The sequence below is a fragment of the Narcine bancroftii genome, chromosome 1 (genome assembly GCF_036971445.1).
Source record: "Narcine bancroftii isolate sNarBan1 chromosome 1, sNarBan1.hap1, whole genome shotgun sequence".
Classification (NCBI taxonomy): domain Eukaryota; kingdom Metazoa; phylum Chordata; class Chondrichthyes; order Torpediniformes; family Narcinidae; genus Narcine; species Narcine bancroftii.
The window spans coordinates 458,268,723-458,295,901 of record NC_091469.1 but is presented as its reverse complement, the minus strand read 5'-3'; the positions used below and the strand labels follow the sequence as shown (position 1 = coordinate 458,295,901).

General features: G+C 41.3%; 1 protein-coding gene across 1 annotated transcript in view; it reads right to left on the bottom strand.

Annotated features, from left to right (window-relative positions):
- malrd1 (MAM and LDL receptor class A domain containing 1) overlaps positions 1-27,179 on the bottom strand; it is a 318,021-nt gene that overhangs the window by 91,088 nt on the left and 199,754 nt on the right. The window contains exon 25 of the mRNA XM_069914667.1: positions 428-608. Within this exon, the coding sequence (XP_069770768.1) occupies positions 428-608 (181 nt within the window). The remainder of the gene's footprint in view (positions 1-427; positions 609-27,179) is intronic.

Genomic DNA, 27,179 nt, shown 5'->3' with positions numbered 1-27,179 from the left:
CCCCATTATCTAGATCATTAATGTATATTACAAACAACAATTGACTCAGCACAGATCCTTGAGGCACACCACTAGCCACTGGACTCCAACCCGACAAACAGTTATCTACTACCACTCACTGGCATCTCCCATCCAGCCGCTGTTGAATCCGTTTTACTACTTCCTTAGAAGAGACAGAAGCTGAAAATTGATGGGGAGACGGCAGACAACTAAGAAAGGTAACTCTCTGATAGGAGAATAAAGGGGGTGGGAAGCTGGGAAGAAAGAAGTCAGGAATAGAGAAAGAGAGTGACTGGGGAAAGGGGTTTAACGTAACAGGAAATGCTCAGATCATGGCTGATGAACAGGCCTTATTCCTCCTTACTTTATACTACAAAACTAAAACTCAAAAATTTAGGAGCGATCTGTGGAGGATTGTGCTACACACCTGGGGCACAATTCTTGAACAAAACGTCATCAATAGCTGCTCCACCTCCAAAATTCTTGGTTCTGATTCCTTCAAATATGATTTCAAAGTTGCGCAGATTTTTCAGAGGAATTACAGCCTTATTCCATCTCTTTCCTTGGTTTCCTGTTTTATTCCATACTTGGGTCAGATCTGTACCAGTCTGCAAAAAAAAATAAATTATGTTATTAACAATGTAAAGCTTTACAAGCTTCAAAAGCCATTCCATCATAGTAAGTGTTGCATCACTGTAATCGACTTTAAATTTGACTCTATAGAAGTTAAGTAAAAAAAGGTGGTCTTCGTCATGTTTTTCGAAGTATACTTTTATGCATTGCTCCCTAGTTTTACTCTGGGGTAATAATTTACAAGTGACTTAGAGGTGTACATCCTGGAAAGAAGCACAATAATATTTTTACTTAAATTCAACCTTCAGTAAACCTTCACTGCTCAGTAGTGGGTTAAACAATAGGGTGACCTGAGGAGTAATCTATTTGGTAAAAATATTCAATATTAAGCAGAATGAACCATAATTCTTACTTCTGCATTCCAGGGCACTCAGGTTTCCAATCCAGGCTGTGATGCAGCTGGTCAGTATATTTTCTATCCTGCAACTGTACAAATATTCAACGACATGATAAATCTCTGCAGTAAGTAGAATGATCAGTGTGCTTTCACAGTTGCTGTGATGGGCTGGCTCCAGGAGAGGCTTCCTGATAGGTGGATTTCCTGGAAATTGAAGAATTCAAACCCTCTCCACCACGCTTCCTCTCAATGGTGCCTCAGTTTTCCCTTACAAAAGTCCGTAATAAACTCCTTGGCCTTGCTGATGCTGGGACTCTTGCTCTCGTATCACCCAACCATATTCTTTACATTCTGTCTCATTGTGTCCCGTTATCCAGCCAAAAATGATGGTGTCGTCACCAAATTCATAGGTTACTATGGAGCCAAATTTGTCTGTACCTACTGTGAGTGTACAGGAAATAGAGCAGGGGACTAAGCAGACAGCCTTGGTATATCCCAGTTGCCATTGATCAGTGAGGAGGAGGCAATGTTGCCAGTCTGCATTGTGCCGATGAGGAAGTCGAGGATCAAGTTGCAGAGGGGCAGACAGAGTCCCAGATACTTCAGTTTAACATTTAATTTTGCTGGTATAATGGTGTTAAAAGCCAAGCTTAGTCAATGAACAGACTGATGTAGGTCTCTCGAGGTCCAGGTGAACTAACATGAAGTGATGGTCAATGACCTGTTGCAATAGTTTGCTGAATGAAAGTGGGAATCTGACATGCTAGTCAGAAAAATTACCACTATTGGAATTCTATACAGGAAAGATTGAATGGTAGTCAGGACAGGAGTTCTTTGTAAACTTTCAGATTGGTTAGTGTGAATGATACAGAATATAAGAACAATTGTCAAGTATTCATGTCCCTGTTTGCACTTGAAATGAAAATGACAAGAGGATAAGTCTGCAGACAGATTGGTCTGATCATCCATGAAACATACACAGAATGACAGTTGAAGAGGTACTAGATGCTAATGGCACTGTTTATATTTATTAAAAAATAGTGTTTATATTTATTCTTTAATTTTGCAGAAACAATTACATCTTCAGCAAGACACTGCTCAATTGCACAGCCAAGGGTAGCTCTGTTAATATGGTGGTGAACTCAATATTGTTACAGTGCCAGTGGCCAGGTTTCAAATCCAGTGCTCTCTGTGATAAGTTTCTTTGTCCTCCCCTTGTTTGTGTGGGTTTCCTCTGGACACTCCAGTTTCCTCCCACTCTTCAAAATGCACCGGGGTTGGGTATAATTGAGCAGCAGGGGCTTGTGAGCCAGAAAGGACTGTTACCATGTTGTATGACGACATTTAAATGATTAGGTTGCAGGATTTTTTTTGCCAGGCATTGTGTCACTCCTGACCTTGTCATTGATTTCCAAGATGGAGAGACAAGATTGAAATGTTTATCAATAAAATATTTAAACTAGCAGTGCCAAGCAGTTAATCCATCTTGACTGACTGTGATACAACCACTGGACTGCCTGTGCCTGTCTACCCTCCTGCACTACCTACTGCAGAGGGCAACCCACTGTACCTGCAGGGAGGTAACCTGGGAGGCTGGGTTCACCTACTCCCTGCCAATCACCAACCCCATATAAAGCCTCACACCAGCCCTTGTGCAGGAGTAGAGCATATGGAGCCAGAAGGGATAATGAACCTTGTGCGCATGCTTTAAGCTAATTTAAACCTAGAGTACAGCTTTCGTAGTTTGAGCTTATTTGTTCACACTGCAGCGCATCACAATTTAATTAGCTTAAGTTTAAAGAACCTTGGCAAAGCTTCTCAGCATAGAAAAGCCAGATATTGACCCCCAATACCAGAAAGCTCCGGCCCACTTTGAGATGTGGAAGCATGCGATTGGGACAATTACCCTCATTCAGCTGAGCTCATCAACTCAGACCTGTACCAGTTTGTGAAATCCTGAAATCTCCCCTTCACTATACAGGAAGACTAGACCACGACTGAGTTCTGCCGGGTCTGTGCAGAGTGCAAACTGCGCTTCTTCCAATCAGCACAGACCAACGTAATAAAGGTCACTCGGCCCTTCAAGCGACTCAGCATCGACTTTAAGGGACCGCTGCCTTTCAGAAAAAATAATGTCTATTTCCTTTTGATTATAGGCAAATTCTCCCGTTTCCCATTCGCCATCCCTTGCCCCAACATCTTCACTGCTTCCATTATAAAGGCACTGCCGCATATTTTTACCATGTTCGGATACCCGGCATTCATCCACAGTGATCGGGGGTTGAGCTTCATGAGTGAGGAGCTGCACCAGTTCCTGGTGATGCGAGCCATTGCATCAAGTCACACAACAAGCTACAACCCCAAGGGCAATGAGCAGGTAAATGCAAGATGGGGTAATCTGGAAGTCAGTCCTCCTGGCCCTTAGATTAAAAGGATGGTCCACCAATTAATGGCAGGAAGCCTTTCCTGAGGAGCTTCATGCCATATGGCCACTCTTATGTACAGCTACCAACCAGACCCCTCACAAATGCCTCATTTCCTTCCCCAGGAAATCAGCGATGGAAGCCTCACTGCCATCATGGATGATGTCTCTGGGACCAGTCCTCCTCCGTTGATAGGTGAAGACTCACAAATCTGAACCCCTGGTTGAGCAGCTGCACCTCTTCCATGTCAACTCACATTATGTCTTCAAAGTGTACCCCAGTAGATGTGAGGACACCGTCTAGACTTGGGACCTGGCACTGGCGGGAGCTCAGCACCCCCCATTCTGGGCACCCCTGGCACTCTGGCATCTCCAGAACCCTTGCAGAGCTGACATCCTTCCTCTGCCCACCATCAACCATGGACCCCGCTGCAGTGCGAACAAACAAGCACAAAATAAGAAGGCTGTACTACAGGCTTTAATTAGCTTAAAACATGCACACAAGGTTCAGTATCTCTTCTGGCTCCATGTGCTCTACTGCCTACACAAGAGCTGGTGTGAGCCTGTATATGGGGCTGGTGATTGGCAGGGAATAGGTGAAGTCAGCCTCCCAGGTTATCTCCCTGCAGGTACAGTGGATTTCCCCCTGCAGTCAGCAGGTAGGAAGGAAGACAGGCGCAGGCAGTCACAAACAGTCTGGTGGTTGTATCACCACACTGACCTTTAAACTTCCCACCATCATAGAATCTAACCTTCAACCAGTTTTGACTGAGATCAGAAAACAGCAGGATGCATTGGATGCTGCAAAGAGAACGCCCCTGACAAGATCTTGGCTGCAATTCCAGAATTAGCCATACACGTTCAACCATGGAACAAACAAGTATCTGACAAAGTGAAAAAGGTCCCAGGTATGCCTGGCCATTGAAAGCAAGGCAGATCTGCGTACATTTTTAAGATTTTTGTCCTATTCCCTATCAACAATAAAGAGGTGTAAGGGATCATTGCACTCCGCTCAAGCATCACCTATTTCTGCAATAGCCTGTCACTCGGTATTCAGAATTATCTGGACCCTGACCTCATTTCAGCATCAACAAAAGCGATGAAGGCCCAAGACGAGGTGAAAGTGACTACCTCTGAGATAAAGGCAGCTTCCATTTATATACAGAGACTTGCCATTTGCAAATCACCTGCCATTCACAGTCTGGTGAAGTACTATTAATTTAGCTTAGATAGCCAGGTGAAGGAGGATTCATGAAGCCAGGTTATTAGTCTTAATTCAAGGAGAGGTACATTTCACATCAGTTAGACCAAATTAATAAAATGAACATGAGTTGATAATAAATCATGTTGAAGCAAATGATATAACTGACCAGAAATTTAATTACTTATGGCCACTTGGCTTGGAAATGCATTGCTATTCCCTAAATATCAAGAGATAAAAATCTGAAAGCTCTCAGTCTATTAGCATTATCTTTATTACACAAGAAATGCCACAGAAGCTGGGGTCTAGAGTGTAATAGACAAAAGTGCTGGAGAAACTCAGCATTCACACAGTTGGAAGTAAAAGGCCAACAGTTCAGGCATGAGCCCTTTGTCAGGAATAAGGAGGAACAGGGTCACCAACTGAATAAAATGTTAAGGGAGGGGAGGTCAGGAGGAAGGGATTGGGAAGGATCACAGACTAATAGTTAAGAGAAAGAAGTTGAAACATGATGGGGAAGAGAGCAGAGGGATAAGAAAGATAAGCCCTTTGACAGGAGAAGGAATGGAAGGGGGTGCAGAATTGGAGGAAACCCCTTCTTCCCTCCATTCCTGTACCATTTTATTCAGGTCCCTCCATCTTCCATCTGCCAGCTCCCCACCACTTCTTCTGTTTTTATTTCAGGTTTTCAGCATCTGCATTTTTGCAATTTTCGCAGATTAAATATTTCATCATATTGTAAATTTGTATCAGATGTCACACACAGAGGTATATGTTGCAATCCACAGGGGGTCTTTATAAACCCATTTAAAATTCCATCACTGCCATTGCCTTTGGAATGTGCATATTTTCCACTTAAGAAAAATTGTGGGTTCCTGGAGTGCCTTGCCAGGGGTGGTGGTGGAGGCTGAAACATTAGGGGCATTTAAGAGAGTCTTCAATGGGAACATGGTTGAAAGTCAAATAAAGGGTTATGAGGTAGGAAGGGTTTAGTATTTTTTGTTTGGAATATATATGTCAGCACAACATTGAAGGCTGTGCTGTAATGTTCTATGATCATTGGGGATATATAATGGGTCATTGGTGTGTTGAAAACATCTGCATCTGATTTTTCAAATCACATGTAATACATAATATCAGACCTTCATAGTTGTTCATTACATCAAGTCAAGTCACCTTTATTAATCATTCATACCAGGCTTGCACGGTAAATACGACATACCATTTCTCCAGGACCATGGAGCTTATTTACATAAATTAAGAATATAAGTTAGAATAGATAAATACACTAAAATATTAAAATATTAAGACATATACAGTAAATGTTCACGGTACACTATCCCCATCTGTTCTGGGAATTCAGGAGCCTGATGGCTTGGGGGACAAAGCTGTTGCCCAATCTGGACATTAGGGCCTGAGTTCTCCGATACCTCCTACCAGATGGCAGAAGGGAGAACAGTTTACATGAGGCATGTGTGGAGTCCTTCACAATGTTTATTGCCTTTCGCCTGCATCTAGTGTTGTAGATGTCCTTCATGGTAGGAAGAAGTCCACTAACTTACATATCCTCTGTAGGGTCTTGCAGTCTGAGATGGTACATGTTCAGAAGGAAAGAAATAAAGCAAATGAAATTTGCAATAAGACCAGATTTTTTTTAATTTTTTTTTTATTTTTTATTTTTTTTTTGCGTTCATGAGCATCAGTGTGGGATGTTTCAAATCAAGAAGAAAAAAGATTACCAACGCTGGAAATGTTAAATAAAAGACAAAAAATTCTGGGAGTCGGAATACATCTGGGGGAGAGAAACAGTTAACAATTTCATCAAAGACCCTTCATTAGTTTTAATCCTGAAGTTTTTCTTTCAACTTCTGCAGTGTGAGATGTTCCTATGTTTCATCTGTGCTCAACGGTGAATGAGATGATCAGTAGGGCAAGGGGAGAAGATTCCAATTGATTAACAGAAGATCTAGGAGGGGCTGGAAGGGAAAATCTTCACTCCACAATTATACTTGATCCAAAGGCATTGGGGGAGCAAAATCCTGGCCTAAATGGAACAACTGTCATTTCTCTGAGCAGCATAATGCTCTGAAAGGTGGCTTTCAAAATAAAATTGGATAAATATTTGACAATAAGATATAGAGATTTGTCTGTCGGGCAAATCACCTTGTTCAGCATAGTAATGATTCTAGGAAATGCAGAGTACAGCTGAATGACGTTGCAGAATTATAAAATTCCAGGGTGGCCAGTTCCATTTATTGTTCAGAGATCTTGGTTGCAAATGATTAATTGTGACTCCTGAAGTAAGACTAAACACAGTTGCCATGATTTGCTAGCACTATCCATCTAAGTTTATTTGAATGGTTACTGATGTGAGCAGAACTGAACGTATGTGATTGCTGATTCAGATTAATGGGATGGGATAATCGTAATTGGAGAACACATGAGTGTATCCATTACTGTGCAATTGAAAGAAGCATTATGCTTAGCTGTTAGTTTTCAAATGCAATGGAGCTGTAGTATAATTAGTGTTGTTGTCTCACATCTGCAAGGATCTGGTTTGACCTTGATCTTGCCCACTGTTGGTGTGGAGTTCATCTGTTTTCTATGTAACTCTAGGCTTTCATAGCTTTCTCCAACATCTCCCCCAAAATCACATCAGTAAAATATTGAATGTAATCGGGTGATGGCAAAAAGAATCAAAGAGTATATGGACAAGGATAAGAAAGAATAAACGGCAGGGATACAGGGAAATAAGGAGAATGGGAATGGAATTGATGAACTTGCTCTCCTGGGAACCAACATAATCCTGATGTGCCGAATGGCCGCCTGCAGACTCAAACCATCACTGCAAATGGATTTTGTCCTGGCCATGATGTGTTTGTTGATAAGCTTATGGAGTAATAGAAGCCAACCTGCTTTCTTGCTGTGAGATTCTGCTCATCTACCAGCAGATCATTACAGACCTCACGGCCTCACTATCCTTTTATTTGTTTCCACCTGTCTCTTGCAGAGTTTATAATGATCTTTAGCTACTTTTTATATCAGCAAAAAGATTATCAGTTTTCCACTTTGCATGCATACATTATTTCTTTTTTTAAAACTTTAAGATTTTAAAAATACATAAAAAGATACAAAAAAAATCAAAATAATCTAAAACATAAACCCATCCCATTCCAAGCCCCCCCCCCCCCCCCCACCGCATACACTGTATTTCTGATGTGTTTCTGGTTAAATGAGAAATCTGCAGATTCTGGAGAAATGAATTGCCCCCCACCCACATCATGTTCAGGTACCTGTCTGATCTTTGGCATTCTTGATGAAGGTGTCAAGCCTGAACTGTCGACTGTCTATTGCTTTTCATGGATTCTGCCTAATCTGCTGAGTTCCTCCAGCCCTTTTAGAACTCCCAGCCCAAAATCAGCTACCTGCAGAAATCCATCTCCAACTCATATGTGCTTCATTGGGACTGCAAGGTATGATCCTAACCAATTAGTCTATGATGAATCCAATCACATTGAAGACCAAGGTCAAGTGAAGCTATGGCATTTTCCTAACACTTTTTACAATTTTTCTCATTGTAATGCTCAACCTACTTCCAATCTCTAGGATGGCTGGGAAACAGTTAGAACCTATGTAACTGACACTCAGAACTAAGCTCACACAACCTAAGTAATCAAGTTGCAGTACGCAGGTCAACGGGACTAGGCAGAATATAGTTCGGCACGGACTTGATGGGCCAAAGGGCTTGTTTCTTTGCAATAGAATTCTATAATCAATTTCAAATGTGGCGATGAAAGGAAAGTTAAACACTGTCCTGATGCCCTCATTGCTGCAAACAGCCTCCTGTCTTCATGTCTCTAAGGTCTTCCCACGGGCAGTGAAAATGCTGAACGACCAAAGGAACTGCTCAGACTAAACTTCCAAAACTTACTTTTGAAGAAACCAATATTTATTTATTTATTTTTATAGATTAGAATACTTGTCCTGCATATGTATTGTTTGTCTGTACGTGTGTTATGTCTGGTTGTGTATCTGCAGGTTTTTGCATCAAGGACTGGAGAACGCTGTCTTGCCAAGTTATATTTGTACAATCAGATGATAATAAATTTGACTTGAGTCATCATTTGAGAATGCGTGCTTTTTCAATCAGTTTGCTTTTGCAAACAGTGTATCAATGAATTGAGCAATATCTCAGAGGTCAAACATGCAGCCAACCACACTCCTAAAATGTTCCTGTGCATGTTCACATTAACTTTCCGAATAGCCTGAAGACTTATGATAGAGTGAGGCTGGCAATCTCCTCTGTTTTATCTCCTTTGTGACCACAGACAGAGGTTCTTCTTTTATGGTGCCTTTTTCCCTGATGGCACCATAATAAATTGAGAAGTTTCTGATTACTTGAAAGGGTGAGAATTTACTGGTGCTCTTCTGTCCTCATATGAGCATTGAAAGTGCAGATAGACTTTCAATTTAACTTAAATAATTATTTTCATTCCCAGTGTTATTTTCAGTTCCTTCCACCCTCATAAAAACCCTAAGACCACTTGACATAGGAGCAGAAATCAGCTAATCTATTTTCCCAAGCAGCCCCACTGCCCAGCATTATCCCCATAAGCTTTTATGTTCTGGCTAATCAAGGTCCTATCAAACTCTTCTTTGAATACACCCAATGACTTGCCCTCCACCACCACCTGTGGCAACAAAATCCATAGATACACCACTCACTGGTAAAGGAAATTCCTCTGCATCTCTGTTCTAAATAGATGACCATCAATTCTGAAGTTGCACCCACTTGTCCTCGACTCTTCGATCATGGGAAATAATCTTTCTACATCTAGTTTGTCTATGCCTTTCAACATAGGAAAGATTTCAATGTGAACCCCCCACCCCCCAACCCATTCTCCTAAATTTCAATGAGTATAGGGCAAGTGTCATCAAAACATTCCTCATATGATAAGCCTTTCATTTCTGGATCCTCGTCTGAACCCTCTCTAACGTCAGCACATTCCTTCTTAAATGAGGAGCCATAGCTGCTCATAATATTCCAAATTAGGCCTCACCAGTGCCTTATAAAGTCTCAACATCATATCCCTGTTCTTTTATTCTCTTCTGAATGCCAGCCCTCTTCACTACCAACTCAACATGTAAATTTACCTTCAGGGTTAATCCTGCATGAAGACTCGTAGGTTCCTTTGCATTTGAGAATTGTCAATTTTCTCACCACTTCAAAAAATAGTCTGCCTATTTAGTTCTTCTATCAAAGTGTATGACTGAATACTTTCTGTCATTGTATTTCATCTACTGGTTCTCTGCCCATTCTCCTGATCTGTCTAAATTCCTCTGCAGTAAAATCACTGAGATGTTGGATGAACTCAGTAGGTCTCACAGTGTCCATAGCAGGTAAAGATAATATTACTCACATTTTGGCCTGAGCCCTGTTTCTAGTCCTTTTGAAACTTTCCTGTTTCCTCAACACTACCTGCTCCTCCACCTACCTTTGCATCATCTGCAAACTTGGTCACAAAGCCATTCATTCCATCATCCAAACCATTGATATACAACATAAAAAGAAGCAGTCCCGATTCCAATCCGTGTGGAACACCACTAGCATCTGGCAGCCAACCAGAATATGATCCCTGCATTCCAACATACAGGTTAGATGGTTAATTAGGTGTAATTGGGAGGCATGGGTTTCAATGGTCGGAATGGGCTGCCACCATGTTGTAAATAACATTTAAGATTTAAAAATTGTACTTCATGCAAAGTGTAGTGTTCTTCTGAGGGCAGTCTAACATACATACAGCTGCATGAAGTAGAAGAATGAGAGAAGTGTTACAGAGTATAGAGTTTCAATGAAAATAAAGGTAATTAGTAGCAAGCAGGGTGGGACTATTGTGGTGTTCCAGTGCTTGTGGATATGATAAGATTATAAGATGCAACTAAGTTCAGCATCAGCTGCCTGTGATAATCTTGAGGATAGCAGATTGAGAAGTGCATTGGCGTTGACCTCTGGACTAATCATTCCAAGTATGCAGGTCTGACTATATTTGAGATCATGTGAGGTCACAAATTGAAGTGAGCACAGAGAATGTAGTTTGGCCACTAGAACTCTAAATAAGATAATTGTTGGGGAAGTGGAATTGGTAAAAGTCTTCTGTCATGCAGTCTGCCTTGCTATAATGCAATAGTTGCATTCCTAAGAAATTTCTCGTTATTGAAATTAATGTTATGAAAAAAAAATTTCAATGGGAAAAAAGGGTTAGGAGCCATAAAGATTTGTAATAACCAAATTATTTGTTCCTGCAGATTTTTCAATAATCAAAATGCTTTTAGAGCTATGTGGTTTTTTTTGTATTTGCAAGCTAAAAATAGAAAATTGATCAAAACAGGCAAATGTAAATATTACTGAGCATCTCCTGAACAATTCTTTAGACCAAACCAAAAACAATCTGTAAAATATTTTTTTTTAACCTTAAATCAAAATGTCACTGGACAACAGATTATTTTTCCAAAAGGTTAGGAAAAAATAATTGAGGATTATTATAGACAACTTCAAGCTAAACACAAAGACAATTTCAGATTTGATGTATCACATAGGAAGTTGGAGAAATGTTAATTCACTTTTATTGAATTTAGCCTATTTAATTGCATAATGTACCCCTGAACAAGTTCTCAGCTTGACAGCACATGTTTTGCAGGATGGTCAAAGAGTGAAACAGCAGCAAGAAGATGATTGGAGGAAGAAGCTGAGTATCACTTTGAAAGTGAGGGATTGTGTAGTGGAGTGGTCATCGAGGGAGCGGTCATCGACAGAATCGGCTGAGTCAGTGTGGTAAGGTTTTGGCTCAACAGGTTTCAGTGAGAACTGACCATTATTTTTTTTGGTGCTATACATGGGTATGTTGGAACTATTGACTGTTGTGAGTTGGAGGTTAGGGATAGAATAACATGTATCAAAACTGATTGGTTAAAAAAATACTAACCTCCAATCCTATGTCCACCAAAAAGATACGTTGGGATAGCTGATCCCAAACATATAGAAGGTTTGTAGATTTTTGGCCAACCATTAATAATGGTCGGCCAGGGCATTTCCCAAGAATGCACGTGGATTAATTCCCTAACGTCGGTGGTAATAACACCAGATGGAAGTATCAACAGGCTGTCTGCCTGACTTGAGACATTGCTTCATTATAGGAGCTGGTATGCTGAGAAAGTTGGCTTGGGAAGTAGTGTCAACAATGGAGGTGCTGGGTGCAGACAGCTGTGATGGAGTGACATTGTCCGAAGGCATTTTGGTGTGGGGTTTTTTTGCCAGTAACAGGATGTCTGTGTGGTGTGCTGTTAGCCAGAATCAGACACACACAAGGTAAAGACTGTACAACAGGCTTTAATCCACAAAGATTTCCACAGAGCCAGGCTGGCTGTGGCTGTAGCAATTCTGAGTGAGGCCTCGGGAGGCCAGCGCAGGCTTATATCCCAGAGGGTGATTGACACCCGACCGGGTGGGGCTTGATCCATTCAGGCCATCTGATTGACAGCCGGCCAGGTGTTGTCCTGCCCCTTACACTTCTGCAAGTACAGAGTTTCCCCCTGCAGTATGCCGGTGGTGTACCACCACAGTCTGCCTCAGCAGCTACTTCCCTGGGATCTTCAAAAGAACTCTGCGATAATAAGAGTCTAATGTCTTCTGGCATCCTCTCCAGAAAATGCTATTTGAATAATATATCTGGCCGTTGGCCAGATGCCAGGTACAGGATGTTATCCATTAGTTCAGAAGGGGCGCGGTCACCCAACTCCTCCATGTGTTACAATCAGGCGGCCCTCTCTCTGCGGGACATTCTGTAAATTTGCAGCACCATTGATTTTAGACTCCATACTCTGGTGGATCATGCAGGATGTCACCGACTCACAAGCAGTGGTTTGGTCCAAGGCACTGACAAGGTGATAATAGTAGGCCGTGTCCACCTCGATCTTCCTGAGGTGAAATTGTGCCTCAGTCTGTCAAAACCACAGCTCTGGTTCTGCTGTCCAAAAAGTAAATAGCTTAACAGCAACAGCTGCAGCATCTATATGGTCCAAAAGCTCATTTTGGAAATTTTGGAGTCACCAATTGTAGACACTGAAAACACAGTGGTGGTTAATGAATGCAAAATAACAATACACACAGTTGCAGGTAAATCTGAACTTGTTTACCTGAATTGCACGTGTATTCTTTTAAAACAATGAATCACATGTGCCACGTCATGACGTTATGACATCCTGCGCTGGTTCGCTAGACCTCTGGGAGTTGTAGTCTATCTATAGTGCCACTACATGTAACATATCGCAGCTGTTGCAACAGTGATGAGAAGTTTCTGCTGTATTGAATCTTCCTGAAGATTGTTAAGTACACTCATTGTACTAAGAGCAAGTGAATTAACATGCGTTCATTCTATATCAATATAATGCATAGTATCTGCATATGTGAGCTGTTTTTATAGCCTGTCTACATCTATCCTGACTAAGCATGCCCAGGCCTAAAACAATAGCACCTGTCCTGAGTTAAAATTCAATTTTTTAATTTTAAATTTACTGTAAATTCCAGCACACATGTCCGTGCTGCCCAAATATCCAATTAACATTCAACCTCTGTATGTTTTGAAAGGTGGGAGCAAACCAGAGCACCCAGAGGAAACCTAAGTTGACATGGGGAGAACATTCAAACTCTTTACAGACAGCGCTGGGTTCGAACCCTACCTGCCTTTCCCCCATATCCCTTAATTCCTTTAGTGAGTAGAAATCTATCCAAATTAGTCTTGAATATATTTATGGAGGTAGCCTCCTCTGCTGCCATGGGGAACGAATTCCACAGATTCACCATCCTCTGAGTCAGATTCATCAAAAACAAATGCTTGAACCAGAGGGTAACCCTCCTCCATTAATTTCACTGTGATGGGGTGGAATTTTTCTGCAGCGTTTATGACTGCACATGCAGTTTCTCCACAAAACTGCACAAAGTTCAGTCCACAGCACGACTGGAATTAAAAGGTTCAGCATTTACGCTGCACCCCGTACACTACATCTTTTGAAAACTCCATTGGGAACGAGGTACAGGGGTATCAGAGCCAGCGTCACCAGGCTGAGGAACAGCTTCTTCCCACGGGCAGTGAGAAAGCTGAACAACCAAATGAACTGCTTACACTAGCCATCCAAGACTCTCATATTCATGTGGTAATATTTATTTGTGTTGAGGAATACTTGTCCTCATATGTATTGTTTGCCTGTATATGTTTTATGTCTGGTTGTGCGTTTTCTCTGAGTACCGGAGGACGCTGTTTCATCAGGTTGTACTTGTGCAATCAGATGACAATAAACTTGATTTGACTTGATCACCTGCATTTTCAGATTTTCTTTCCAAGTTTTTCGAGATTGCCGCTTTTTAAAAAAAAAACTAGTTCCAGAATACTTCTTCATTTGTCCCTCAATCCACATACTCAGGAGGCTCTCGGTCTTCTTTGTCATCTATGTCCTTGACATTGCAGTTTTTCCTGCACTGACATTTCTTCCATTTTACCAGCATTTTCCCTTGCAGTATGAAGTGCACTTTCCTTAAGCCAGTCCCTTGAATGATATCACATCTTCTTGTTTCTTTTAACGTGGTTCATTACCTCTAGATTTTGTTTGAGAGTAATCTCTCCCAGCTCAGTCAGCAGGCACACCATTCTTATTCAGTCACCCATTGTTATGATTAATAAAGCACTAAACTGAAATAAGATGGCAAACAAAAAGCACAAAATCGAAATATATTGCAACACAATTGACAAGTGCAAACTTTAAACAGAAATACATGAAACCAAACAAAGCAAAAAAAAACACAAAAACTGCAGTTGCTGGAATCTTGCATGAGCAAAGAAAAGCTGGGTCAGGCGGCATCCATGGAGAGAGATGGACAGTGAGCATTTCAGGTCAGGTCCTTCGCCCATCTTGACCTGTTAAGTCCCTCTGCTCACTCAAACAAAGCAGCTGTGACCTTCCTATGCTGAACATTCCCCATTGTGCTTGTTTCCCATCGTGTTATAACCAATAGTGTCTCGTGTCATTTATGAGAACAAAAAAAAAATAGGACCAGGAGTAGGCCACCCAGCTCATCGAGCCTGATCCGCCATTCAATGAGATCACAGCTGAACTGATGATAGGGTCATCTCTACCTATCTGCCTTTTCCCTTAATTCTCCTACTATGTAAACATTTATCCAACCTTATATTTAATGTATTACATTATTTACCTTCTGGGTAAAGCAGTTTCTCCTCATCTCTGTCTTAAATCCATTACCTTGAATCTTGAGGCTATGTTCCTTAGTTCTGGACACCCAGATCAATGGAAACAACTTACCTATCTCTATCTTATCTATGCCTTTCATAATTTTATACATAATTTTACATTCAAACCATGTTCCCTAATCAGTGTTATATTTAATTTGCATAGTTTCTTGGGGCAGTAAGATCAAACATCATGTTGGAGCTAAATTTGGGGTTTTCCAACTTAGAAGAAGTTAGCAGAAGAGAAATGACTTGGAATGAATAAATGTTTAAATGAAAGGCAGGACTCAATATTTTTGATAAATGCTAAGACACTCAAAGATTTGCTCAAGATGGATTTAGAACAAAAAAAAACTGCTGGAGGAACTCAACATGAAAGGCATCATCCGTGGAGGCAAATGGCATAATCAGTTTTCCACGTGGAGACCCTGCAGAGGACTGAGAGTGGAGTTTCTTTAAATTTAGACATACAGCATGGTAACAGGCCATTTAAGCCCAGGAGTCTGTGCCATCCAATTCACACCCCATTAACCGACAACCCCCAATACACTTTGAACAGAAATAGGAGTTGGTGATAAGCAGTGTAAGGAGGTGAGAGGAAGAGACGAGGCAGAGGATGAACAACTGATAGGTGGAACCAGATGAGGAAGAGGATGAGCAGATAGAGCCATTTGGGGAAATAGAAATAGGTGGTATTGGGAAACAGTGAGTGATGGAGACAGCCAAGGAGAAAAAATATAGAAAAAAAGACAGATGAAGCTAGAGGTGGAGGTGGAGACAGAGGTTGGAAAGTGATGCGCCAACCAGGAATCACAATGGGAATGGTCCTTATAGACATGGAAAGGAGTGGTAAGTGGAAGATGTAACTGGTGATAAGATCCATTTTTAGCTGGTGAAACTCAGGGAACTCAAGCTCAGTTCTGTCTTGGGGAAGAGTGAGAACAGAAGTTTGGTAAGTGGAGGAGATGTGGGTAAGAGCTCCATCAACCACAGTAGAAGGGAACCCATGTTTCCTGAAACAAGAACATTACAGATATCCTGGAATAGGTACCCTCATCTCCAGAACAGATGAGGCAGTGACACATGGATTGAAAGGGTGTAAACTGTTCTCCCTTCTGCAATCTGGCAGAAGGTTCTGTTGCATTCACGCCCTTACATCCAGAGTGTGAAACAGCTTTTTCTCCCAAACCATCAAGCTCCTGAACTCCCAGTACTGATGGGAATAGTGTACTATGGACTTTCATTGTATATGTTTTTGTTCCTTATATGTTAATGTGTTGACTGCTATCCTAACTTATATCTATGTAAATATGTTCCGCGTCTTGGAAAAACACTATCTCATTGTACCATAAATAAAGTTGACTTGGCTTGAGAGAAAAGGATGGCATCCTTACAAAGGACAGGAGAACAAAGAGGGGGAGTGGGAATGAGTCAGTGGGTTTCTGGTAAATGTCAGTAGATAATTTGTCTCCTGAAATGGAGACAGATAGATCAAGAAAGGGATAGATGTGTTGGAAATGGTCCAAGTGAATTTGAGGGTTGGGTGGAAGTCTGTAATAAAGGTGATAAAATTGATAATTTCAGCATGAGTGCTGGAGGCAGCACTAATGCAGTTGTTGATGTTGCAGAGAGAAAGAGTTGGTGAGTAGGACCAGAGCAGGTTTGCAACAACGACCTTTCCATGTCGCCAAAGTAAAGACAGTCATAGCTGAGGCCCATTTGAGTGCCCATGGCAACCCCTTTAATTTGTTGAAAGTAGGAGGAATCAAAAGAGAAGTTGTTCAGGGTAAGGACAAGTTCAAGCAGGTGGATAAGAATCATACCTAATTAAGGCAATCAGGTTGGATTTTTGTCCCAGAAAAAAAGTGGAGGACCCTGGGACTTTTACGATTGGGGATAGAAGAGTTCAGTAACTGGACATTATTTTTGTGAAAAATGTGAGGATAGAAGCTGGCAATTAGAAGTTGTCAAAATGGTGGAGGGCATGTGACATGTCTCAGATTAGGTAGGGAGGAACTGGACAAGGTGAAACAGGACAGAGCTGAGGTATGAAGAGATAAGTTTATGTAAGTATGCATCTACATAAAACTTTGGTTGGGTTGTACTTGGAACACTGTGGGAAATTCTGGTCGCCCCATTACTGGAAGGATGTGGAAGGTTTAGAAAGGGCACAGAAAAAGGTTTATCTGGATATTGCCTTGCTGAGAGGATATCAGTTATGGGGAGAACAAACGGGTTGTTCTCTCTGGAGTCTAAGAGGCTGAGAGCAAACCTGATAGAGGTTTATAAAATCATGAGAGGCGTTAATTGGATGGACAGTCAGATTCATTTGGATAAAAGCATCTCACACCTGAGGACATGTATGGAAGGTGAGGGGGAGCTAGTTTTAGGGAGCTGTATTATTTTTACAGAGAGTGCCTGGAATCAGCTGCTAGGAGTAATGGTGGAAGCAAAGAGAATAGTGGCATTTAAAAGGCTTCCAGATAGCCAACTGAATATGATGGGAATGGAGTGTAACAGCACTGATTTGCCACGCAAATACTCCCGCACGTCGCATGGCTTGTGCCATCAGCAGCGGCCAGCACCGCTCTTGACTGCAACAGGGGGAGGGGGAGTGTGAGCAGGCAGCAGAGATTTAGTCTGATTTGGGCAACTTGTTTAGCACAGACTTGTGGGCTGGAGAATCTGTTCCTGGTCTGTACTCTTTATGTTCTCATGTTCAGGCAGAAAGAAAGGACATTTCTGTTTCAGTATATGTAGTCACTTGTATGCCCACACAATTGATTAATTCTTATTTCAATTTGTCAGTATGTATTTTACCCACCCTTACGTGAAGTAATTGTCAGGCAGAGTGAGATGTTTGTTGTATTCAAGTGATGCAAAGTGTCAATTGCAGGTGTGAATAATCATTGAACATTCTCTTTTATCTATTTGAATGTGCACAGCCTTGTGAGAAGTTGTGTAAGATTATGTAGTGGGTGAGAAGTCCTCTGTAAGAAAAAATGCGTCTGTGATTAAAATGTGAGCATGTTCCATCTTTTCCCACTTTTTCATCAGTGTTCAAAACATACATCTTACCCAGCAGTTTAGATTTGTAACATAGTATTCCGGTTGTCATTGGGTTGAAACTAATCCATTGTTAATCCATTATTTTAATGTAAAATTTTCACATTGTTTTAGTTTATCATTCTTCTTCCTGTAACAGGAGTAGTGGCCCAAATCGTCCACTTCCAGAGATCATAGTTCAGCACAGAAGAGAAAGTCCTGAGTTTCTGCTCAGCCCTTGCTATTGACTACAGCACTACACTAGGTGCTCATTAAGGAGACCAGCAGGGGGGGTGCAAACTTCCAGACACGTCGCTTATTAATGCAATTGTGTACATTTAAACATATATAATTCCTTTTAAAGAATTTAAAAAGGTATTAGACCATAAAACATGGAACATAGAACATTACAGCACAGTACAGGCCCTTCGGGCATCCATGTGCTAACCTTTATATTTCTCACAAAAAAAAACCTAAGCTTTTCATACCTCCTTTCATTCGTGTGCCTGTCTAAGAGTCTCTTAAATGCCTCTAATGTTTCAGCCTCCACCACCATCCCTGGCAATGCATTCCAGGAACCAACAACTCTCTGTGTAAAAAAAACCTAACACTGATGTATCGCCTAAACTTTCCTCCCTTCACTTTATGCAGATGTCTTCTGGTGTTTTCTGCTCCCACCCTGGGGAAATAAAAAGGTGTCTGACTATCTTGTCTATGCCTCTAAGAATCTTGTAGACTTCCATTAAGACACCTCTCATTTTTCTTAATTCCAAGGAGAAAAGTCCCAGCTCTGCTAAACTTTCCTCATAAGACTTATTTTCCAATCCAAGCAATATCCTCTGCACCCTCTCCATAGCTTCCACATCCTTCCTACAATGAGGTGACCAGAATTGAACACATTATTAAGAGCGGTCTCACCAGAGATTTGTAGAGTTGCAACATGACCTCTTGACACTTGAACTCAATCTCCCAACTAATGAAGTGAAGTGAAGTAATGAAGACTAATAATGCTGAATGTTTTGGAATGTTGATGATCACTGGAGGCATTGCCAACATTCAGACTCTAAGACAGTTCTGGCAACTGGCAATCCACAACATGTGGTTTAATCGACAGTCAAAGCAATACTGTGAGTATGGGTGTGTTTATTTGATCCAGTTATGATTAGACAGCTTTGGCATGTGCTGAACCTGTCTGATCAGCTTGCAGCTGACTTACTCGCTGCAACTTATGTTGGAGAACTTGCTTGATGTCAGAACAGCAGGTTCAGTGAATAGATAGACATCAGTTTGGGCAGTTTACTAATCAGCAAGAAAATCGATGGTAATAAATACATAATTGTCTTTCAAATAAATAAAACATTCATCCATTAATGTCACAGCAATTGTCTAGTCCTTGTACTCAAAACAGATCACTACCAATATACTCTAACAGCAAAAAAATGCTTCTTCCATACTTCATGACCTTCGTCAAATGATAACTGACCATTCCCTCTATTCACCAGTGTAATGTTAGATTGTGGAGCTAGAGTTTACTAATTTTGGTATCAAATTGGCAGAGCACACTGATTGACATCATTATCTGCCTGTTCTGCATGACTTACTGATTGTTACGTGTCCATTCCATGTGTACATTCTTTCACTTGGATAGCATGCAATGCACCACTCATCAGAAGCAAGTGAGCACATAGTATTCTCTGTGATTAGAGACCTCCTCAGTTCAGATTGTAAAGAGGATTCCTTTATATCTTTTAAAAGAACATCTTCCAGAGAAAAGTGATGTTTCTGAGACTAGGTGCATTGTCCCCAAGAGAATAACTTCTCATCTCCTACAGGTCCACTAAAAGCTAAAAGAGAAAGAACATGGACATGCAACTAATGAAAACAACACAGGACAGATAGATAATGTCAATCAATATGCTATGCTAATTTTGCACCAGTTGAGATTCAAACAAGTTGAGTTTCAAAATCTCAATTTGTTTCAAAGCATGTTAAAATTATGAAGAATATCTCACAATGATCTGAGGGGATCATCAATTAAAGTTTATTTTTTATCTGGGTGCCATTGAGCTTGCAGGCACCTGAATATTCCTGAAGTGAAACACAAAATTCTGCAGACACTGTAATTGTAGTAAATACACAGAAATACTCAGGGCTCAGCTCCAAAACATCAATATTACAGTAAAATACCCGTTACCTGGAATTCAAGCAACCAGCATCCCGACCAACTGGCAAAAAAAAAAATTAAGGAAATAAATAAGTTTAAAATAATTAAAATAAATAAGAATAAATAAAAATGTAAATATTACTTTAAAATTCTAAAAGTAGATGTTCTGCAAAGCCGCCCCTTGGTGAAGATGGCAGCAACTTTTTGAATATAGTTTCGATAAAGTTGTGTTTGAATAAAATGGGGCCAACCAGGATGAAAGCCAATGCCGCCAGCCACTGGGAGGGTCTCTCCAAAGGTGTCTCCAAATCTTTGCTTAATAAGGTCTTTCTAAGTATATTAGTAAGGGTTTAACTGGGAGAGGGGCTTAATTGTGACATTAAGTTCTATATGTTGGAGCTCTGCGCAGAACAGCGGCTTGTCATTACAAACACCCTTTTTCAGCAGAGGGACAGCCTGAAGACCACCTGGATGCATCCCCGATCCAAACACTGGCACCTCCTGGACTATGTCCTGGTGCGAGAAAGAGACAAACGAGATGTGCTCCACACCAGGGTCATGCCCAGCACAAAATGCCACACTGACCACCAGCTGGTTCGCTGCAAGCTCAACTTTCACTTCAAGCCAAAGTCCAGGAACAGTAAAGCCCCCAGAAAGAGGTTCAATGTTGGAAACTTGCAGTCAGACGAAGTGAGAGGAAACTTCCAGGCAAACCTCAAAGCAAAGCTCGAGGATGCAATCTGCCTCACGGACTCGTCCCCTGAAACCCTCTGGGATCAGCTGAAAACTGCCATACTGCAATCCACTGAAGAAGTACTGGGCTTCTCCTCCAGGAAAAACAAGGACTGGTTCAATGAAAACAATCAGGAAATCCAGGTGCTGCTGGCAAAGAAGCGAGCTACCCACCAGGCTCACCTCACCTGGCCAGAGAAGAAACGAGCCTTCCGACGCGCATGCAGCCATCTTCAGTGCAAAATCGGGAGATCCAAAATGAGTGGTGGACTAGCCTAGCCTCGCCAAATAAACCCAGCTCAGCGCGGACATTGGCAACTTCAGGGGTTTTTATGAGGCTCTAAAGGCTGTGTATGGCCCCTCACCCCGTCCAAAGCCCGCTACGCAGCTCAGACGGCAAAGTCCTCCTCAGCGACAAGATCTCCATCCTCAACCGATGGTCAGAACACTTCCAATCTCTTTTCAGTGCCAACTGCTCAGTCCAAGAATCCGCCCTGCTCCAGCTCCCTCAAGAGCCCTTAAGGCTAGAGCCGGATGAGGTCCTCACCTGGGAAGTGACATATAAGGCAATTGAACAACTGAAAAGTGGCAAAACTCTGCATGCCAAACTGCATGAGTTTTTCAAGCTCTGCTGGGACCAAGGAAAGCTGCCTCAGGACCTTCGTGATGCCATCATCATCACCCTGTACAAAAACAAAGGCAAGAAATCAGACTGCTCAAACTACAGGGGAATCACGCTGCTCTCCATTGCAAGCAAAATCTTAGCTAGGATTTTACTAAATAGAATAATACCTAGTGTTGCCAAAAATGTTCTCCCAGAATCACAGTGCGGCTTTCGCGCAAACAGAGGAACTACTGACATGGTCTTTGCCCTCAGACAGCTCCAAGAAAAGTGCAGAGAACAAAACAAAGGACTCTACATCACCTTTGTTGACCTCACCAAAGCCTTCGACAACGTGAGTAGGAAAGGGCTTTGGCAAATACTAGAGCACCTCGGATGCCCCCCAAAGTTCCTCAACATGGTTATCCAACTGCACGAAAAACAACAAGGTCAGGTCAGATACAGCAGTGAGCTCTCCGAACCCTTCTCCATTAACAATGGCGTGAAGCAAGGCAGTGTTCTCGCACCAACCATCTTTTTAATCTTCTTCAGCATGATGCTGAAACAAGCCATGAAAGACCTCAACAATGAAGACGCTGTTTACATCCGGTACCGCACGGATGGCAGTCTCTTCAATCTGAGGCGCCTGCAAGCTCACACCAAGACACAAGAGCAACTTGTCCATGAACTACTCTTTGCAGATGATGCCGCTTTAGTTACCCATTCAGAGCCAGCTCTTCACCGCTTGACGTCCTGTTTTGCGGAAACTGCCAAAATGTTTGGCCTGGAAGTCAGCCTGAAGAAAACTGAGGTTCTCCATCAGCCAGCTCCCCACCATGACTACCAGCCCCCCCACATCTCCATCGGGCACACAAAACTCAAAACGGTCAACCAGTTTACCTATCTCGGCTGCACCATTTCATCGGATGCAAGGATCGACAACGAGATAGACAACAGACTCGCCAAGGCAAATAGCCTTTGGAAGACTACACAAAAGAGTCTGGAAAAACAACCAACTGAAAAACCTCACAAAGATAAGTATATACAGAGCCGTTGTCATACCCACACTCCTGTTCAGCTCTGAATCATGGGTCCTTTACCGGCATCACCTACGGCTCCTAGAACGCTTCCACCAGTGTTGTCTCCGCTCCATCCTCAACATTTATTGGAGCGACTTCATCTCCAACATCGAAGTACTCGAGATGGCAGAGGCCGACAGCATCGAGTCCACGCTGCTGAAGATCAAACTGCGCTGGGTAGGTCACGACTCCAGAATGGAGGACCATCGCCTTCCCAAGATCGTGTTATATGGCGAACTCTCCACTGGCCACCAAGACAGAGGTGCACCAAAGAAGAGGTACAAGGACTGCCTAAAGAAAGCTCTTGGTGCCTGCCACATTGACTACCGCCTATGGACTGATATCGCCTCCAACCGTGCATCTTGGCGCCTCACAGTTCGGCAGGCAGCAACCTCCTTTGAAGAAGACCGCAGAGCCCACCTCACTGTCAAAATACAAAGGAGGAAAAACCCAACACCCAACCCCAACCAACCAATTTTCCCTTGCAACCGCTGCAACCGTGTCTGCCTGTCCCGCATCGGACTTGCCAGCCACAAACGAGCCTGCAGCTGACGTGGACTTTACCCCTCCATAAATCTTCGTCCGTGAAGCCAAGCCAAAGAAAGAAAAGAAATGCTATACTGGTTAGTGCTATATTGTTACAGCACCAACGACCGAGGTTTGAATGTAAATTTAAATTTTGTAATTTATGGGAATTACCTGATTAAAGTGAACTTTACATAATTAAGGATTACAATATGGATTTTTTTTTCAAATTACTACATTTTGCATTGTCTTTTGATTTTTAAATTGTTTATTCTTAATGCAGGTGTATTCATTAGGCATTGTATTTCTGGTAACCAGAAAATTTGCATATCCAGGGGATTTTACTGTGTATCTTTACTTTCTATGGATGCTCCAGCAGTTCTGAGTTTTTAACCTAAATATTCCAGTTCCTGAAATTTGAATGGAAGGCTAAAAAGTATGTCTGGTGGTGAAGTGATGCTTGTGTTTGTAGAGCGCGTCGAAAGAACCAAAGACTTGTTGATCCAAACCAAGGCTTTTATTAACTAAAAGACTGGAGCATATCCCAAGTAGGTCGACCAGTCCAGAATGACCTGGTCTGGCGAGGAGCAATCCTTTAAGACCTGCCAGTAGGTTTGGCTACACTCTCAGCCAATCACAGTCATCCTACACTACCATCTGTACATATACACATTGGTGATAGAATCTGTACTATCACACTCACTAAAATATTTCAGAAAATAATTAAAAGTCACGATGTTGCTCTGGAGCTCAGCTGATGTTCATGCTAAGCTGGAAGGGATTTCAGACCAATGGCATGCTTGTAGTGTGTGGAGAAGAAACCATGTAACGCTAATGACATGGTTGGGTAGGGGACACAATAATGCACTTCTTGGCGGGGACATGACCTGCGAATGTTTCCCCCCCCCCCACCCCATGACATTGAGCCTGCAACCAAGACATTTAAGAAATGGAATTTAATTGACAATGTCTTGAAAATATCTGTCCAATACCTTTCCAATGAAGAGCAAAATATATGCGTTAGTGTGGCCACTTGTGATTTACATCTATAACATTTGGAGAGATACGGGTCAATTTGTCTTTTGATGTATGAACCCTACGTCCCACTTTAAACTGAATCAATGTGTGTCGAAGTGGTGTTAATTCCAAAAATCTTTTCCTAAAGTTCCTCTGGGAGAAGTGACTGAAGTTCCAATTCTCAAGCTCCTCTAATTTTATCTAGAGAATGATTGCAATTTTAATAAATTATTGTAAATATTACCTATTAACCCCTTATGGGAAGGATTCAAATGATTTAAAAAAAAGTATCAACCAAATCAGGTTGATGTGATATTGGTAAGTTAGGTAATATTTTATTCAAAAAACTTCTAATTTGGAAATATCTAAAAAAGTGATTAGGTATATTATATTTGTCAGACAGATATTATATCAAAAGACATTAAACACCAATCTATAAACAGATCTGAAAAATAGACAATTCCTTTGTTCTTCCAAAAAGGGAAGGCCTGATCTTTTGTTTGTAGTTTGTATTGTTCTCTTGTTGTGAACTCTCAGTTTAGGCTGCCCAGACTTTTTTTTTGTTGCTGCTTTTTTAAAATTTATTTTGGTAGGTTAGATGGGGTTTTAACAAAATTTTTTTTTAATCTTCTTTGAATATTCCATATTGAAGAGAAAGGGATAATATTGTTCAATCTGTTATAATGTTTTACTTTGTATTAAGTATTGTAATATAGAACCATAGAATGTTACAGCACATAAAAACAGGCCATTTGACCCTTCTGGTCTGTGCTGACCAATAAAACTAGCTTGTCCCACTGACCTACTCTCACTCCATGACACTCTAGACCTCTCCTATCCAATTTATTTTTAAAACTCAAGGTTGAATCTGCATTCACTACATCAGATGGCACTAAACCACACTCCTACCACTCACTAAGTGAAAAACTTTCCCCTAATGTTCCCCTTATACCTCTCCCCTTTCAGCCTAAAGTTATGACCTCTCATATTTATCTCCCCTAATCTAAGTGGAAACACCCTGCTCACATCTACTCTGTCTAAACCCCTCATAATCTTATAAACCTCTATCAAATCTCCCCTCATTTTTCTTCATTCCAAGGAGTAAAGTTCTAAACTATTTGATCTTTTTCAGTAACTCAACTCCAGAAGATTTGGAAACATCTTAGTAAGTCTTCTCTGCACTCTTTCAATCTTATTGTTATCTTTCCTGCTGCTGGGTGACCAGAACTGCATACAATATTCTAAGTGTGACCTCACCAATAACTTGAATAACTTCAACATAACATCCCAACTTCTATACTCAATACTTTGATTTATAAAGGCTATGATGCCAAAAGTTTTCTTTACAACCCTCTCCACATGCGACGCCACCTTCAGGGACATTGTATATGCATTCCCAGACCTTTTTGCTCCTCCGCACTCCTCAATGGCATACCATTTACTGTGTATGTCCTACCCTGATTTACTCTTCCAAAATGCAACACGTGACCATGTTATCATCTAGGTTATTTATATAGATAGCAAACAATAATGGTCCCAACACAGATCCCTGAGGCACACCACTTGACACAGACCTCCAGTCTGAGAAGCAACCATCCACCACCATTCTCTGTTTTTTTTTACACCAAGCTAATTTTGAATCCGGTTTGTAACCTCTCTATGTATACCTAGTGTTCTAACCTTCTAAACCAACCTCTCTTGTGGAACCATGTCAAAAGCCTTACTAAAGTCCATATAAACAATATCCACAGCCTTTCCATCATCAACCTTCTTGGTGACTTCCTCAAAAACCTCTACAAGGTTTGTTAAACACGACCTACCATGCATAAATCCATGCTGACTGTCTTTACTCAGCTGATGATGGTCCAAATATCTATATATCCTATCTCTCAGAAATCCTTCAAATAGTTTCCATACTGCTGACATCAGACTCACTGCTCTATAATTGCCTGGTTTACTTTTGGAGCCTTTCTTAAACAATGGGACAATATCTGCTGCTCTCTAATCCTCAAGCACCTCCCCCGTGACTAAGGACATTTTGAATATATCTGCCAGGGCCCCTACAATTTCAGCACTCGTCTCCCTCAAGGAGCAGGGGAATATCATATGCAGTTCAGGGGATTTGTCCACCTTTATTCGTTTCAAGGCAGCAAGCACCTCCTTCTCCTTAAACCCCATATGTTCCATGAAACTTCTATTTGTTTTCCTTCCATCCTTATTCACTATGCCAGTTTTCTGCATAAATAACGACGCAAAAACATTGTTCAAGATTTCCCCCATTTTGGGATGATCCACACATAGTTGACCACTCTGATTTTCTAGGGGTCCAATTTTGTCCCTTTCTATCCTTTTACTTTTAATATACTTGTAGAAACCCTTTGGATTTTCTTTCACATTATCTCCCAAAGCACCTTCATGTCATCTTTTTCTCTTCTAATTTCCTTCTTAAGCATTTTCTTTCATTTTCTATACTCTGCAAATAGCCCATTTGCTCCTTGTTGCCTATTCCACATATATAGCTCCCCTCCTTTTCTTAACCAGCTCTCCAATATCCCTTGAGAACCTATGTCTGTTAACTTCCCCCCTTTTCCTGGTAGGAACATGCAATTTCTGCTTTCTCAATATTTTGTCCTTGAAGGCCTTCCCCCTGCCTTGAAGGCCTTCCCCCTGCCTTTCCTTGCCAGAAAATAACTTATTCCAATTGACTCTTCTAAGATCCTTCTTCATTTCCTCAAAATTGGCCTTTCTCTAATTCAGAGCCTCATCTCGAGGACCAGACCTCTCCTTCTCCATAACTAATTTGAAATGAATGGTATTGATGTTTCTGTTTTCACTCTTTGATTCTGTATTCTATTCTCCTAATGTATTATTTTACTATAATATGTTTAATAAAAAGATTATAAAAGAAAAATAAAAAGATTGAAAAAGAAAAAAAAATGGAATTTAAGAAATAGTGTAGCCCGGAGGATATGTCATTTGATTAACTCACCATGACCATTTATGTCAGATTGTTAAGTTCTTTCCTGCATTGCATTTATTTGTTTGATGCAAAATATTGAGGACTGATCTGCATATCTATTTGCTCCCAAATATTGTTAAAAATCTGTCATGCACCCTGCCCATTG